At 40.4% G+C, this 18,859-nt stretch overlaps 1 protein-coding gene across 19 annotated transcripts in view; it reads left to right on the plus strand.

Moving 5' to 3' along the window:
* Positions 1-18,859, plus strand: part of ERC2 (ELKS/RAB6-interacting/CAST family member 2) — an 877,102-nt gene that overhangs the window by 392,348 nt on the left and 465,895 nt on the right. For all 19 annotated transcript variants that reach the window (XR_014796702.1, XR_014796703.1, XR_014796704.1 and 16 more), the window contains 2 exons: positions 10,739-10,876; positions 17,484-17,624. Coding sequence is in view for 16 of the 19 variants with exons in the window: in XM_084903110.1 (XP_084759236.1) it covers positions 10,739-10,876; positions 17,484-17,624 (279 nt within the window). In the remaining 3 variants the exon portion in view is untranslated. The remainder of the gene's footprint in view (positions 1-10,738; positions 10,877-17,483; positions 17,625-18,859) is intronic.

An 18,859-nucleotide genomic window follows, 5' to 3' on the forward strand; every position in this document is an offset into this window, starting at 1 on the left:
AAACTTTAAGATTCACAATTTGTCTGGTTTGTGTTGACAACTACCATACTACCATACCGTATATAGGTAATAAATTTCCTTTATTTTCATTTAACAATAAATGTGTACCGTATTCTTCTTCATGGAAAAATAAGACATCCCCTGAAAATAAGACCTAGCGCATCTTTGGGAGCAAAAATTAATATAAGACACTGTCTTATTTTCGGGGAAACAGGGTAGTTTGTATCTACCAACACAGAGTTTGCTTGAGTTTGTTTGCCATGTAGCTTCATACTATTTTGGAGTGAATCTCAAAAGGAGGAGCGAGACTTGGAAACTACTCAACCACCCAGCTCTACTCTGGTTCTCTTCCTCCATTCTCTGGTGGGAACGGAGACCCAGGTGTGCTGGTGCCTGCGGGGCTGAGTAGTTCAGGGGAGGCCTAAGTGCAGGGCTGGGGGGATCTCTGGAGTCAGACAGTCTGACTCTGAATCCTCCCGCCACCACTAGTTTTGTGAGTCACTTAAAGCTATTTGCTTCTTTTCATTTTATGTCAGGATGGGATTTCGAAAACAAATTAAACAGGCTATTTCTAAGGAACACTGAATGCCTTCCAATCACGGGAGAAGACAAAGCAGCCTCCACCTGCTCCTCTCTAAATACAATTTAATTCAGGTTCTCTAGAGCTACTTCAATAGACGATCATACAAGGACTCTGGCGGGTGGGAAGGAAAAGGAGAACTCACGAGGGGGCCTCAGGAATAGATGAGCACCTTGGCAAGTTTTCTGGGTTTTCTTCTCATCTCCCACACACCCAGGATTGGGGCTGGAGAGCCCTGCAGCCCTGAGCTGTCCTCAGAAATAGGGCATGAGGGAAGGAGGAAGAGGGAGGGCAGAGGAAGGGAAGGTAAAAGGGAATGAGGAAGAGAAGGGGATGCTTGCTCTCCAGGCCTAAGGACTGGGAAAAGAAAAGCCTGCTAGGACTTCACAGTGGCCAAGTCTGCTCATGACAGCTTTGCTAGCCAACCCATCCCCCTTCTCCTATCTCCCAGCACCAGTGGGCTCCAGCTGCCCACAGCAGCTTCCTCAGCAGCACCAGGACAGGCCCAGCTCCCCACAGTCCCAAGTCCCTGGAGCAGCAGCCATTCTGCACCTAGCAGGAGTGTCAGCAAACCAGGGAGGTCAGCCAGAACTGCGTACTGAACTGCAGCAGGGCGACCGACTGCTACAATAGATAGAGATGTAAATAGGAAAACAAAACAAGCCTTCTAACATAGATCCCAAATGTCCAGCTTATTGAATACACTTGTCATAGCAAGAACCAGAAGAATCACCATGTGAATGAGAAAAGACAATGAATGCCAACACCAAGATGAATCAGATATTAGTTTTCTGACAAAAAAAAAATGTATAGCGATTATTATAAAATAGATTGAACAAGTAATTACAAATTCCCTTGAAAGAAATTGGAAATCCGCACTGGAAGGATTCCATAGGGTGGGAATGACAGAAGATAGAATCAGTGGACTAAGGACAGATCAATGGAACTTACTCAAGCCGAGCAATAGAGGGAACGTGGACTGGAAAATAAATGAACAAAGCTCAAGGACCTGTGGGACAATAGCAAAATACCTAACATATCGTCAGAGTTCCAGAAGGAGAGGAGAAAGAATAAAGGACTGAAAAGTATTTGAAGTAGCTATAGCTGTAAACTTCCAAAATTGGCAAGCAATATAAACTTACAGATTCAAAAAGAGGAGTGTATCCCAGCTAGGATAAATCCAAAGAAATCGATGCCAAGACACATCATAATCAAACCTCTAAAAACAAAAAACTGAAATAAAAATCTGAAAGCAGCTAGAGAAAACTACTCAATATTTATAGGAGAATGAATACCAATTCAAATAGCAGTGGATTTTTCATCTGAAACCATTGAGGCCAGACGATTTGGCACATTTTTCAGAAAGAAAAAGATTGTCAGCCACAGCTCTCTAGCTGGCGAAAGTATCTCGCAGGAGTTAAGAAGAAATAAAGACATTTTCAGGCAAAGGGAAACCAAGAGTATTTGTCACAAGGACATCTGTCCTAAAGGAGGATTAAAAAAATTTCTCTAAGCAAAAAGGAAATTCTAACAGAAGAATTAGAACTCCAGAAACGAAAAAAAGAATAGTGGAATGGAAAAAAAATGTGGCTAAATATAATATATTGTATCTTTATTCTTGTAAGTTTTTTAAATCATAGTTGATGGTTGAAGCAAAAATCATAACAGTTTGTTTTGTGGTGCTCAATGTATGTAGAGGAAATAATGGACAATTGTATGGAAAAGGGGAAAAGGTATGAAGATCTTAAAGGAAGTTCAATTTCAATACGCCATTTGGATTGCTAAGGTATTTATAGCATTAGGTTGTGATATGCTGCATATGTAAACTCTATTGTACACAGCAATTGCTAAAAAAATGTAAAACTTAATAAACAAAGAGAAAATCCTAAAAATATTTCAAGTAAGCCTCAGGAATGTAAGAGAAATGGAGGAGCAAACAGAGGAAATAAACAAAAAATTACTAGACCTCATATAGCTGTATATAAAGTTACATATATACAGCTATATGAGGTCTATAAGAAGTTCACTTCAAATACACTGACATAGGTTGAAAGTAAAAATAATAAAAAAAAATATGTCACATTTACATTAATTTAAAATAGGAGTGGCTAAGTTAATATCAGATAAGGTAGTCTTCATAGCAAAGAAAATTACTAGAGACAATGGGTGACATTATGACATAATAAAGGAAGCAATCCACCAGGATGAAATAGCAATCCTGAATGTGTATGGAGCAAACAAAAGAGTTTCAAAATATCTGAGATAGAAATTGATAGAACTGAAAGGAGATATAGACAAAAAATTATATATAGTTTGGGACTTCACCACCGCAAAATCAGTAATTGATAAACGAATTACAGAAAATTAGCAAAGATACAGAAAAAGTGAATTCTTACCAACTAATAAGAGCTAATTGACATTTATAGAACACTCCACCCAACAATTGCAGACTACATTTATTTCAAGTGCACATGTAACATTTACCAAGATAGATCATACTCTGGGTTGTAAAACAAACCTCAACATATTTAGAAGAATTGAATTCCTAGAATATCTTCTGTGACCATAATGAAATCAAACTAGAAAGCAATAATAGAAAGACATAAGAATCTAGAAATAATTCATGGTTCAAAGAAACTACATAATCCGTGTTTTGAAGTATCAAAGGAAAACTATACATGTAACTGAGTGGAAATGAAAATACAATATCAAAATGTTGGGGATGCAGCTATAGCAGTGTTGACAGGAAAGTTTATAGCATCAAATGTTTATATTAGAAAAGAGGAAAGATCACAAATGAATAATCAACGTTCTTACCTCAATAAACAAAAAAAAGGAAAAAGAAAATTAATCTAAAGCAAGTAAATAATAAAAATAAAGCAGAAATACATAAAATTAAAAACATAAATAATAAAAAAACTCAATAAGATTAAAAACTGCTGTTTTGGAGAGAAAAATCAGCAAAATTGATAAACCAGTAGCAACACTGACAAAGATAAAATAAAATATAAATCCCCATTATCAGAAATAGGAGATATTATGATTCCATAGTCATTGGCATGTAGGAGTATATTACAGACAACTTTATACTCATACATTTGACAATGTATTAGAAATGGCATAATTTCTCAGCAATCCAGAAATTATACTATCAAAACTCAAAAAAGATGAAATAAAGAACTTGAATAGTTTTATACCCATTAAATGAATTGAATGTCTAATTAAAAGTTCTTGAAAAAGCAACTTCTAAGCCTAGATAGCTTCACTGGAGATCATTGCCAAACAGAATTAACACTAATTTTACTCAGTCTTATACTGAAAAGAGAAGAGGGAATATTTTCCAGCTAATTTTTGAGGCCGGGATATCTTCTATATTAATAATAGAAAAAGACAATTCAAAACAACAACCCACAAACCCCCACAATCTAAAAGTATTGACCACTATCTCTCATGAACTGAGATAACAAAAATTCTCAACAAAATAATAGAAATCAAAAGCAAACATCTATTAAAATAATAATATATACTATGATAAAGTGAGCTTTATCCCAGGTATGCAAGGCTGGTTCAACATTCAAAAGTCATAATCATTATAATCCAATATATGAACAGGTTAAAAAATATATGGTCATATTAATATAGAAAAAGCATTTTACAGAATTCAACACCTATTCATGATAAAAAAAATCTTAGCAAGTTAGGAATAGAGGGAAACCACATCAACTTGATAAAGGATATCTGCAAGAAAATTTATACCTAATATCTATCGTTCATCATTAAGACTAAATATGTTTCCCCTAAGTTTAGGACCAAGGCAAGGATATCTACTCTCATCACTTTTATGCAACATGCACTCCAAAGTTTTCTCCTTTTTTGCAGATGACATGATTGTCTACATAGAAAATCCCATGGTATAATTGAATGGGAAAAACAGAAAAACCCTCCTACAATGAGTAAATGAGTTCAGTAAATTCTCAAGATACAAGCTCACTCACAAAAATTAACTCTATCTCCACAATGAATATGTAGAGGCTAAAACTATAAAACCAAAGTACCAAAGCATGTACAGCATCTTTATTCTGAGATTTACAAAATATTAATGAAAGAAATCAGAAAAGACTTAAGCAGGTTGAAATGTACTGTAATCATGGTTTGGAAGACTCAACATAGTAAAGGTGTCAACTCTAAAAAAATTGACTAGGTTTAATGAAGTTCCAATCAAAATTTTGACAAAGGTTTTTATTTACATAGACAAGCTTATTATAATTTTTTGGGGGGAGGGTGGGGAAAGCACAAGCCCAAGTTTAACTAAAACAATCTTTAAAAAAAAGAGAGAGATATTAAGATGGTATGTACCGTATCACTATACTCGTATTAACCTTTATATCTACCATAAGCAAGACAGTGTGGTATTGTTAGAGAGACAGAAACATGGATCAATAGAAAAAGTGGAGAATTCAGGAGCACACTCATGCAAATATGCCTAATTGATTATTTTGAATATTGGCCTAAACTTCACACCTAATGGAAGTGAACTCAAAGTGGATCATGGACTTAAATGTAAAACAGAAAACCATACACTTATTAGAAAAAAATATAGGTTAAAATCTTCAGAATCTAGGGCTTGATAACAATTTCATAGAATGGACATAAAAAGCATGACCCACAAAGCAAAGGATGACAAGCTGGACTTTCTCTGCTGTGAAATAGCCTGTTAAAAGGATAAAAGACAAGCTACAGTCTGGGAAATAATACAGAAAATAATTGTAAGTCTTATATCTGACAAGGAATTGGTATCTGGAACATATAAAGATCTGTCAAAAGTCAGCAGTAAAAACATCCAATGAAAATGTGCAAAGGACATGAGCAAATTTACTGAAGAGGATCTACAGATGGCAACTAAGCATATGAAGAGATGCTTACTATCACTAGTCATTAGAGAAATGCAAAGGAAACTACAGTGATATGTGGAATTCCTAACATAAAAAATAGTGACAACACCAGAAGGTAGATAATGTAGGGAGACCAGCACATTCACACATAGCGGGCGAGAATGTAAAATGGTGTGGCCACTCTGGAGAAGTTTGGAAGTTGCTTATACAACTAAAATCGCTCGGTTCCCACATGACCCGGCAGTGGCTCTCTGGCATTATCCCAGAAAAATGAAGACCTGCATTCATAGAAAAAATTTCAATGTGAATGTACACAGTAGCTGATTTGTAATAGCCCCAACTCGAAACAACATTATGCTTTAATAGGTGAATCATTCAACAATCTGGAACATCCACATCATAGAATATTACTTAGCAATGAAGAGGATGGATTTCCAGAGAACCGTGCTGAAAGCCAGTCCCACAGGTCATTTATGTAACATTTGTGGGATAACAACATTATAGAAATGGAGGACAGAGTCATGGCTGCCGGGGGTTGGGGATGGGGCAGAGGCAGGGGATGAGTGGGTGGAGTGATAAAAAGGGCAGCCCAGGGCATCTGTGTGGTGATGGGATTGTTCTCTACCTTGACTTTGCTGGTTCTATACTTGAAATACACCTGTGCAGAACCGAATGCAGACTAGATAGATGGATGTGGTGATGACTACACAACATGAAGGTACTGATGTTACTGATCTGTATGTTAAAAATGGTTTAAAATGGTGAATTTTGTTATGTGTCTTATACCACAATTTAAAAAAAGAGAGAATAGGAAGGTATTTCAGAAGCTTTGAGAGATTAGTAGGCCTACATATTTGTGCTTTCCAAGCAATTTATTTATTTTTTTTAATTTCCAATCTGTCATGTAACAATATGTGGTCCTACTGTGTATGATCACTGTGTGGTTCTGGCCATATATGACACATGTGTTCAAAAACATCTCACCTGGTCTATATATTGCTCAAAGTAAGAAGTCCATCCCCCATGATCTTGAATATTCAGACACTCTCTCTGTCTGTAATAATTTTCTTATCACAGTCTGGTAACAAAGGGTTGCATGAACCACATTTGGCCAAATGTCTGAATCATAGCTTAGATATATAACCCTATGAGAGCTTCATAGAGATATAGTTCAGAATACCATTTTTTTTCCCGTTGTAAAAGATGCTCTTTTTCCCCCCTAAAATCATTAGACTGAAAATTGAGGGGAGTCTTATACATGGAAATCAGCCAAGGAGGGAGCCTCATGGGTGTGTAGCTGCCCATACCTTGTCAAATGGGCTTCCTCCAATCACAAGCCTATTGTTACTGACATCAGGTAATGCCGTAATTGGAGGTGGAGGTGGAGAGTGCCTAGATGCAACAGGGGTGGAGTGTTTTGAGCCCATAAAGATGTCAAAAAATAAAAAGATAAATACCAGTAAGTGATCGTCTTACTCTGCAAAATTCAAACTGAATGTAGTCAGCTATGCAGAAGAGCATGGTAGTAGAGCTGTAAAGAGACAATTTGGACCTCCTCCTACTGTGGGATCAGACAGTGGAGAAAACAGGAAGAACAACTCCCTAAGATGTCAAAAAAAGAAGAAGTCCTGAAGAGGAAAACCAGCAAAATATTTAAAATATTGATTTCTTAATTTTGGATTGGAAAAGTGGGGGTTGTCTTATACACGGAAAAATACGGTAATTCCTCCTGGGTGGTGTAGTTTGTGGGTTCAGGAGCTAACACAGGGGCGCTCCCCCGCTGTTGTGGGTATGGGTCAGTTTTTGGCTATCTCTGCTTGCACTTCCCCCTGAGCTTATGAAAGGGGCTCTCATGCTGGACTTGAAAATGGCAACACGCGGTTGCTCAGATTCCTTTGCAGGTGGACTCTGTGCCTTAACCTACATTCTGTCCCTTAGGTGTATCTGCCCCAGAGTGGCTGGGAGGTTGGGAGTGTGAGGGACTGCTGCAGAGATTGCAAGGTCTAGGTCATGGGCTGCATGACTGCAGGGCTGGGGTGGTGTCCAGTGGTCAGTGACAGCTGGGTTCGTGCTCAGTTGCTGGTATTCAGCGACTGAGGCCACAGTGTCTGCATTAGCATTTGCATCAAAACTTTGGGCATCCTTCTGGGCTTTTTCCCCTCACCCTGGCTTCCCAGCCTCCTGTTTACTATGTTCAGGGCAGAAGTAGGAAAGTGTGAAGAAGAACATTGAATTCATTAGTCACACCATTACTAAAAAAAATAGCATGGTAGTGATTTTCTTTTATATATGTATTTTTTTCTATGTAAAAACTTTTTTTTTTTTTAACAAACATGTTATTTTACATTCTGCTTCCCTCTTCCCCCATTTGCATTCTACTATTTCTGTTTAGTGGCATTTGTATGCAAATGTGATTTTAAATATGTGCATAATGTCTTAAATGAATCAACAATCTGTAATTGTTAGAAACTTGGACAATTTAATTTTAAGTGGGCATTTGTTGTTTACATAATTATTTGTTATTTACTTTTATATATAACGTTATTTTTATATACAAATATCAACTAAAGATAACCCGTAATCTCACCAGTCAGATAATCTCAGTTGGCATTAAAGATTAATAAAACCCACATGGTTAGAAAATTCAAGCCGAAACTATAGAGTGGCACAAAAAATGAGAAACAGAAACTCCCTTCTACCTTCTGCACCCTAGATCCTTCTTCTACATAAAGTTAAGCACTGTAAAGTTTCTTATGTTTCTTCTCCCCCCAAAAAATATTTTAATTTCAGTAGCTACATAATTGTGTATTTAAAGATTTTTATTTTTTTTACACAGAGACTGTATTTTCCACACTGTTCTGCCCTGTGTGCTTCCCTATTGAGATCATTCTTGGAGTCTCTGTGCATCATTGCTTATAATGGTGCGCCCCTTGCTCTACAAATTCCACAGCTGTCACTCAGTCCGGCTTGTGACAGCGTCGGCTCTTCTGTTGGTTCTTAGGTGTGAGATAAATAGATATGCCAGTTGTGTGTCCCAGGTCTCACCAGCCCACATTTCTTCAACTCTTACCTCCCACCTCCAGGAGGACCTCTAATCCTCAACCTCCTTTGTTTTTCTGGTAATTTGGGGGGAGGCCCCAGGGTTCCCACAGAGGCTTGCAGCCAGACTCCATTAGCCTGTGTTTCCAGTGCTGGAAGCCCCAGGGCTGCTGTCCTGAGAGAAGGTCCCTCCACCCTGTCTGGGGCACTGCCTTGCAGGTTGGACAAGGTGTGTCTAATCGGTTTGGTCGGAACCACCATGGATTTGTACATACATGCCTACACACATGTATCTGTGGGGATGTGTGTACTCCAAACAGTAACATGCACTGTGGGAAGAGTCAGGCCCCTCGGTTGCTGGCTTCTTCTCTATAACAACCATCAGTTTGACATGTAACCGTCCATATTTGTGCTCACTCAGATATTTGCTTGTGGTGCATAAGCCTCTGTTTTGACTGCAGATGATGATGCTTTTTTCTGTTTTCCATGGAGGGACAGTGAATTCTCACAGTTGTGGCTGGATAGGGACACATTGCATTTAATATATATATATATATATATATATATATATATATATATATATATATATATATATATATATATTATTGATTTTTTTACAGAGAGGAAGAGAGAGGGAGAGAGAGTTAGAAACATCGATGAGAGAGAAACACCGATCAACTGCCTCCTGCATACCTCCTACTGGGGATATGTGCCCGTAACCCAAGGTACATGCCCTTGACCGGAATTGAACCTGAGACCTTTCAGTCCGCAGACCAAGCTCTATCCACTGAGCCAAACCGGCTTCAGCCACATTGCATTTTGATGGAGAAGCTTAATTATTTGATCTGTAACCTGAGTTTCCAGGATATGTGTCTCAAGGCGGAAAACATGTCTTAGTAAAGATACATTGGCAAATGGAAAAAAGGAAAAAAAAAAAAGAAGAAGAAAGAAGGGAGAAAGGAATATAGGAAGGAGGGAAGGGAGAATGAAAGGAGAGAAAGCCCATTTCTGCTCTCCCACTACCCTGTAACCATTGGAAAAGTTCGCCAAGTCTCCCCCTGCAGGCTGAGGGTCAGCAGCATCACTGTCTTTGTTTTCAGAACTATTTTGATGCTGCTACTGCTGCCACCTCCGCAGTCACCCTCTAGGCCTCCTAATTGCTGCTAGGAAGGTCGTTATGCGTAGTGCCACTCCAGATTCATGCTAAACGGATCAAGTAATCCAAAAATTTGTTTGAGTCACACATTGTGAGACATGCCTTTGGAATGATTTCCTGAGAAAGCCTGGGTGTGCAGAACACAAATATTTTGAATGTACTTATCTGAGAGTTGTACTGCTATTTTTCCTTGTCATTTTAAAACCCTTAATACGAATAAATTGTTTGTACAGTGGAGGTTTTTTTTTTTTTTTCCTTTTTAATCCTGAGATAAGAAATACATGGTTTGAAAGCAGAGAATAAAAGCATGAATGATAATGCTCCCGATGCCCGCTGCAAGGTCCTGGCTGCCGCTCCCGGGCGGGCAGGCGTTATAGCCGGCTCTTCGGCGTGTTTATTTCAGGCTGCAGATAGTGGATGAAAGTGCCTGGTAGGTTGCCAGCACATGACTTAGTTGCCAAATGGAGTGTTTAGTACTTGTTACATTTGATTTATATCACAAGTTCCTCCCATTAACAGTCTACTGGTGATAACCTACTTGGCTTTTCATGTGGTTTCTTTTGAAACAGCCACTTGACAACGTTTGGCATATCACAGGGTTTAATGCTGAGTACAGGAGTGAGTGAATGACTACACGGGTTCTGCTGTACCCTGATACGCTGCCGGGCGCAGACTGGGTACCCATTGTGTTCACCGAGTGAACAAATCCCGTATGTTGTGTTTCTCCGATTCGCTGCACGGCGCCGAGGTCTCTGGAGGAGAGACTTCGAGGGCTGGTGGAGGGGATAGAAACAGATAGAAATAATAGTGTTGACATGTCTAGAGGGCTTGCATCTGTATGGAGGTTGGTATTCCGCTCTTCGGTAGCATCCTTTAAATGCAAAGCATGAATTATGTGGGAGAAGGGAGGCCTCATCCAAACAGCATTCATTCTAAGTCAGACTGTAACCTCGGAATGCGGTCAGTTCCCGTCATCTCAGAAATCTATGTTTTTAAACACATTCACTTCAGGATTCTTGGCTCTGGATGTGTAGTAACCTATGCATTAACTACGGTGATCTTTATTTTCAGATTGAAAACTTGCAAGAACAACTTAGGGATAAAGACAAACAGCTGACCAATCTGAAGGACAGAGTGAAGTCCTTGCAGACAGATTCCAGTAACACCGACACTGCCCTGGCGACGCTCGAGGAGGCCTTGTCAGAGAAGGTGAGCTTGGACGAAGCAGGGCTATCAGGATTCAGGGAATCACGGTTGGGAGGAGATGTTGCAAATGCATTTAAATGAACCCTCTTTTCTCCCTGCACTCACACTGCCCCCAGGCCCACCTGGGCCGCCCACTCCCCTGCTAGCCCTCTGCAGTAGCCTCCTCTCACTGAAGCCAAGGGTGTCCTTTGGAAATGCAAGCCGAGCACCTCCCCTTTGGCCCTGCTTGTCCTTGTTCTTGGATGATAAAAAGTAAAACCCTTGACCTGGTCCATACAGCCCATCCCTCCATCTGATCTGGCTCTTATCTGTCTGTCTTACTCCATTTTCTCTTTCCTTCTCCTTTGCCCTTTCTCCCTTGTATTATCCCCCACTTCCTTCCTCCTTTTCTTTCTTCCTTCTTTCCTTTCTTTCCAGACTCACCCCCTATCTCTCTTTCCCTTTTCCCCCTGTGCTAGCTAGACTGATCTTCTCGATTTTTCAAGTGTGCCATGCCTCAGGCCCTTTGCACATGCTGTCACTCATCCTAGCATGTTCTTTACTCTCTGCAGACTTGATTCCTTTTTTCTGAGAGCTCAGTTTCCTGAGAAGCTATATCCCATAGTAGTTAAGAGTGTGGGCATTGGAGTCAGACTGCCTGGCTTCAAATCCATTTATACACTGGGCTAGTTACTTCACCTTACACTTCCTCAGTTTCTTTCTCTGTTCTTGTTTAGAATGATAGGTATAATAAATTACAGCTGTTGTTATTATTTTACTACTTACTTTCGTAGGGAAGCCTCATCAGTAAAATCTTTCCTGTGTTCTCATGGATACCGTGAACTTCCCCGAGCTCATGCCACAATCTTAATTGTGCTTTTATCTATGCCTACGTGATTAATCGGTCTTCTCTGCTGGACTCCAAGCCCAAGAAGTGCACCCATATTTGGGTGTTATTTATGTGTGGTTAGCTCGCCTTCCCCCTGCCTGGGATAATGATACGTGCACGGGGGAGTGCTCAGCGGAGGTGGATTGAGTGAGATCCCACCAGATGACAGGCATTGCTGTGGGCAGTGGAGTTGCTGCAGAGAATATGGGTAAAAATTCAGGCTGTCATGGAGGTTAGATTCTAATGAGGGTGAAGGAGAGTCAGACAATCAATAAGTAAATACATGGGATTGCAGAGGTCAAGGAACTCTTTCCCAGGATCTCACATTCCCATTTGTGGGATGGGAAAATTCGGTTAAATGGCCCCCAGTTCTGTAAACCAGTGTGTCTTCAAGAAGTCTTCTTTGACTTCTACTTCGGAATTACCAGGAGGTGCATGTTGAAAATCTAAGTTATTAGGCAGCACCTATGCTGACTGAATGGGCAGCTCAAGTAGGGACTGGGCATCTGCACGTTAGCCAGCACCCAGGTCATCTTTATGTTCCCTAGTCCGAGGGCCACTGATCTATGTGAGAAATACAGGGGCTGAAAAATATAGTCCTATTCTATGGCTAGCTAGCTTTCACGTTCCTTATTAAAATGATAAGATTATCACTTTAGGTTAAGTTATAAGATAGATGATTTTATTTGAAGACTTTTAAGAGTAAACATAATGGCTTTTCAGGGAAAGATATTCTTCTATTTTTAGCTTTGCGAATGTATTGCCAAAGCTCCCTGCAGTAGTTTTGTTTGTAAAATCTGAACGAGGGAATGCTGGTTCAGAACTATTAGTGATTATGTCTCCCTTTTGCAGTTTTTGAGCGATAGGATGTCAGCCTACTTGTTTTCTTTCTCCAAATTTCTTTCTCCAAATTTACAGAAGTAAACATATACCATATAATTTTCCATGTCGTGAATTCTTGGCAGGGTTTTATCATTTTTTTTCCCTCGGCTCTATTAAGATTTGATTTATTCTAGTTTAAATCCCAATGAATTCCCAAATCTGAAACTACTCCCTTCCTTAAGCACTTCCTTTGAGGCCGAGGGGATGACTGGGAAGGAAGCTGAGGTCTGTGGGAGTCTGGCCCCTCAAACTGCCTCCACTACCTGATAATAGCACCAAGAGGGGCTACCTTCTTCTGTGTCTGCTAGTGCTGTATTTTCAAGATGCATGTCTAAATGAGCTGATCGCTAAGTTCCGGTCCCTTTGGGGCCCTGCCTGGACCGTAATTGTTCAGCTTGCTGGGCCTCAGTCTCAGGCACATGAAAGCTGAATTGCACCATAGATGAGGAGTTGAGAGCTTAGATGTCTCAGAGGGCCTGGCAGGGAACAAAAAAGAGGGAAGTGGGTTTGGTGTGAGGCAGTAGGGACTATTGGTAACTGTGGTGAGCTGGAGAGTCCTTGACCTGTCTCACAACATTCACGTTCAGATTTTCAAAAATTACAATGTTCAAGCCAAATCAAATAGCTTTGGGGGCCAGCTTTGACCTGTGAGCTGTGAGCTTGGAAACCTTATTTGCATCGACTCTTTTGCCTTTCCCAGTAATAAAAAGTAAAAGCAAACAGAGAGATTTATTTAGAGGGAATTTTCAGATGGTGCCACAACCACAAAGCTAGCATACTTGAAAAGCACAGACAAAAACACTAAGAAATGGTAAGGTCCTCTATCATGGGGCAAAGAATAGTAAATTTAAGTATTTATCCCAATGGGTATCAATGGGTATCAAACTTCGGAGTGCATCCAAATAATCTTATCACTTAGGAGCTTCTTTAAGAAATGGTTTCCAGGGTTCCATTTCCTGGCAATTCTGATTTAATTGCTCTGCTGTGGGGCCAGGAACTGGTGATTTTTAACAAGCAGTGATTCTGATGCACATGGTCAGTGACCACACTTTGAGAGACACTACATCTATGTTCTTCTTCCATTGTAAGATGGGCAGAGGGCTCAGTGAGGGAAAATGATTGACCCAGAAATTAAAAATTTGGTGCATGTGCAGCGCCATTGGCCATTCCTGAGCCCTGGGCAGACATCACTAATCAACTGTAGCACAAGCTAACTTCTGAGCCAGCACTCCTAGAAGTCTCTTAGGTTCTTACCTGGCCCGTGGTTGCGACTTTGTTGCCTACCCCATGTTAGGATTCTAAGGCCACTCAGCTCACAGGTGATGGAACAGGACTTAATCTCAACCATTCTGATATTTGTGCTTTTAACATCACCATGTCCTTTAATGGCCTTTCCCTCATAAGATCTAATTTTATCCACACAGAATTGAACAGATCCTCTTGAACGCCGACACAGTGCAAAAAATAAAATGATTAATTAAACATTACAGAGCCATCAGAACATTGAATTACTCGCTGTCTTTTGGCCATTGAATAGAACCTGGTAGGCATTATTCACCATTCCACTTGGATTATTACATCCCATGGAGTGTGTGGTTGGTTCCTTTTCATTTCCAGGAACTTACTCAAATATTCGGAGTGTGAAAAAAATAATGCCACTTAGCAAGTTAAGATTGAGTATGACTTAGTCCGAGGATTGACACACAGAAGCTCAGCAGACAGAACCCCTGGTGTTTGTAAAGTGGTCTCCCAAGCCTTGCTGTGGCCACATGGCAGATAAGCAGCGGAGAAAAGCAGATAGCAGGGCCGGAGGCCACTGCAGTTCAGTTCCATCCAGTGATAAAGCACAAATAGATTAGACCGCGCTGAGCCGGAGGAGAGCACCAGGAACACTTGCCAATGCAAATAAGACTAAAACAAGAACACATTGTTGGAATTTCTACAAGTTAGCTGTTAATCAAGTAGATCATGGCATATTAGGGCTTTTTAACACATGTTTTTGACATCTGGCCCTGTGCGGCTGACAGTTAAATTAGTTTTGTGATTGACGGAGAAATATTTTGGAGTATTGAATCATCAATAACACTTAAAAATGTTACACTGCTTGCTGATTTTTTTTGTCATCAATGCCCAGTCAATAGCACAAGTGCTTAGAGCAAAATCAACCTGATCTCCAAATGACTCGGACACCTTCCGGATGTTAACACACGTACTTCGTTTTATTTCCCTTCCTTGGAAGACAAGATGACCCCTCGTTTGAGTCCTTACTTCTCCCATCAGCCTTTTTAATTGCCTGGTGTATGCCAGACAGTTTGCCCAGCCCTTTGGATGTGAGAAGCTGGCCCGGGAGGATGGGCATGCTGGAAGCCATGTGAAGGGTGCTGAGTGGGAATAAATGCCACATGACCAGGCCAGAGTGGTTCTTGGGAAGGCTTCCAAATAGTGAGGTGACACCATCAGTTTGCGGTGGACGTGATGAGATGGAGAGGGCCTGGTGGCCAGGTGACCATGTGACCGGCTCGAAGGCTTTTGCATTAAGTGTAGGCAAAAGGCAGCAAGGGCTCAGTTGCTGAAATTGTTAAAAGCCCTTGAGAGTCTACCCCTACACTGAGGACATTTCCTTCTTTTGTAGATCACATACCTGGTTTGGCTCAGTGGGTAGAGCGTCAGCCTGGAGACTGAAGGGTCCCAGGTTCCATTCTGGTCAAGGGTACATGCCCAGGTTGTGGGCTTGATCCCCAGTAGGAGGCATGCAGGAGGCAGCCGATCAATGATTTTCTCTCATCACTGATGTTTCTATCTCTCTCTCTCTCTCCCTCTCCCTTCCTCTCTGAAATCAATAAAAAATATTTTTTTAAATATTGGTGTGGCAATGACACTTAAATATCCCAATATTATCTTTTATATTTTTATAAGCACATAATCATCCACTTACCAGTGTCACAGACAGAGTAAAATAGGACTGTAACTGGAATCAAGAAGAAACAAATATAGGCTATTAATGACTCATTTTTTTCTATTTCTACCCCCACTATTGTAATAATATCCTTCATTTTAAAGTATTTTTAAATAATTGTAAAAAAAAATGGTAGTTTTTCCCCTTCTTGAAAGCATTAGATACATAAATTATTGTCATTGAGGTAGAACAGTTGCTTCCCTGGGGGATCTTAAATCACAGACTCAGTGTTCCAGCTAGCTTCCCTCTGCATTAACAACCAGTCTCCATTGCCTTATGCATCGGGAATTGTCTTGTACTATGTGCTTACAAAAATATAAAAGATAATATTGGGATATTTAAGTATCATGGCCACACCAATATTTAAAAAAATATTTTTTTTATTGATTTCAGAGAGGAAGGGAGAGGAAGGGAGAGGGAGAGAGAGAGATAGAAACATCAGTGATGAGAGAAAATCATTGATCGGCTGCCTCCTGCATGCCTCCTACTGGGGATCAAGCCCACAACCTGGGCATGTACCCTCGACCAGAATGGAACCTGGGACCCTTCAGTCTCCAGGCTGACGCTCTATCCACTGAGCCAAACCAGCCAGGGCCACACCAATATTTTTTAATGATGTTTTCAAAAAGCAAGTTCAGATATGTGTTGAGTAATTTGAAACAAATTGTAGAAATGTAACTCAAATTTTTCTCAAGTGGAATTTTCCTTAAAAGTAAAAAGTTTCTTATTTTGATATCAGTTGTTCAGTTTGGGACACATTGTCTACCAGAGTAGTATTTTTTTTTAAAGTGTTTTTATTGATTTTAGAGAGAGGGGGGGGAAGGGAGAGGGAGAGAGGAAAACATCTATTGGCTACCTCCTGCATTACCCCTATTGACAATTAAGCCTGCAACCTGGGCATGTAACCTGACCAGGAATCAAACCAGTGACCTCTTGATGCATAGGATGATGCTCAACCAACTGATCCACACCTGTCAGGCCAACATAGTATTTTATTTTCGTATGAAAGTCAAGGGCAGACAGGTCCTCAGATCTCCTTGGATGGCTCCATGCATATGTTGCTGTCAGTCTGTTTTCATGGGCTTCTAAGACTAAGAGATCCCTGGATGTCATCCTGGGCCTTCTGCTTGTGAGCTGAGCCACCTTGGATAAGTCAGTTGACCTTTCTGTGCCTGAGTTTCCTCATTCTGCAGTGTTCCTAGTAGCCATGGTTCAGACCTCGCTGTTGTGCTGAGGACTAGGTAAGCAAGCAGGTTATAGTACCTAACACATAGTAAGCTCTCAGTAAGGGAAAGTTGCAATGTGAACTTTGCTCGAATTTAAGCAATGTTTTGGAGTCTCTACTGATTGCTAATAAACCACTGAAAAAATTCTGAAAGTAAATGAACATCTCCAAGACACATTGGACAATCACATATACAATCAGCTAATTCTTAATTTTGTTTCAAGTTTTCACTTGAGTCAGTCCTACGTCCTGCTTCAATCCACTTTCTGTTCAGAGAAGAGTCTTCGGAAACCAAGGAAAGGTCTCTGCTATCAGATGGGAAGGCCAGCAGAGAGGGTGGGGCCAGCAAGGCTCTGGCAGGTCTGGAGCCTCGGTGCCTGAAACTCTCTGCTAGGATCGCTCTTGACATTTTCCAAGCACCACCATGAACCAAAACAGCCTCTGAGTTTGAACACCAATATCCCTGGTGATTCTATGATGCTAACTTTCATCAACAAGTCAAAAGCTTGAATTAATCGTCTGCTATGCCTCTCTTCACATACCCAGATTTTAATCTTGTATCTTGTGTATTGATTCTTGTAGAAAATTTCTTACATTTATTGCCTCATTTCTTTTGATAGCATGTCTTGCCATATTATACTGATGGTGTTTCACTTTTTTTTTTGCCATTGCCTCCCAGGAAAGAATTATTGAGCGCTTAAAAGAACAGCGGGAAAGAGATGATCGGGAAAGACTAGAAGAGATAGAATCTTTCCGAAAAGAGAACAAAGACCTGAAAGAGAAGGTCAATGCTTTGCAAGCTGAGCTAACTGAGAAAGAGGTGAGTCTGGAGAAACAAACAAACCATGTTGACAGTCCTCAGAAACCCCTATTCATGGCAGCCTCAAGAGACTAATGACTAAGTGTGAGGGCATCTGTGAAGGCTGGGGAGCATCCTTACCCTTATTTGGTAAAGCTGTCTGAGTTCAAAGGAAAACATATATGTAACTCTCTTCATTGGTGGTGCTCAATGCAGACCTCTGCTAGCTGCATGTGGTGTAGCTCCTTGAAATTCTTCTTGATGCCTTGGCCTGGATGTCACTGTCCCATGATATTTTTTGTTTGAGAGAACAACAAAAACATCAACAATAATAATAACAGCTCCATTGCATTGAAGGCCTTTTATGTGCTTATCCTGGGGCTGGGTGATTTTCATTCATCTCAAATGGGTCACTCAATACCCCAGGTTAAAATATATGGTACCAGGCTGGACACAATGGTGTAGGTTAAATGTGGCTGCTCTCCTGGGACATCATTTTCACATGGTGGTAAATATAATAATTTAAAATAATATTTTTATGTTGGAGCAAACATGGAAACAGAAAACAGATCTCACCTGCATTTTTACAGTAAAACAATATACTTTAAAGAAATTGGTTGTTGGGGGTTATAGAGAGGATGCTCTGGACTATAACCCAATACTCTTCAGTTTCCTTATGGGTGCTTTGGGGAAGAGGTTTGAGAAGCAGCAGTGCACATCATTCAGTCTCCAAAACTCGGAGACATGCACCATTGTTCATGGCCCCTTCACCCTCTCCTGCAAGGCTGTTCCAGACCTTTCTCTCTGTTCGGCTCCATCACTGCAGGGTTGCCCATTTCTCACCTGCAAACTGTTCCCTCAACCAATGGATCCTGATAATTCTGTATGAATCAAAGTACAGTCTAAGTTTGGAATCCGAGAAGGGCAGAACGGATGAGTAATAGGAGTTTGGGAGAAACTCAGAAGCTAAATTTATGCTCCCTAAAATTTAAACTGAAAATTTAAGTCTTTATAGAGGAGATTACGGTTTGTATATGAAAATAAAGAACACAAATCCTCTTGCTACTCTTATTTCCTGATCATCCAGCCTGGGCATCTATAACTACTGTATTGATAAGTGACCGAAGCACAGAGTTTTGCTGCATTCTTCGCCAATGGCAAGTGTTCTTCATGGGTTTGCACCTTGAAATACACCACACACACACACACACACACACACACACACATACACACACATACACACGCACGCACACACA

Source organism: Pipistrellus hanaki (genome assembly GCF_964339955.1).
Source record: "Pipistrellus hanaki genome assembly, chromosome: 13".
In the NCBI taxonomy this organism is placed as follows: Eukaryota; Metazoa; Chordata; class Mammalia; order Chiroptera; family Vespertilionidae; genus Pipistrellus; species Pipistrellus hanaki.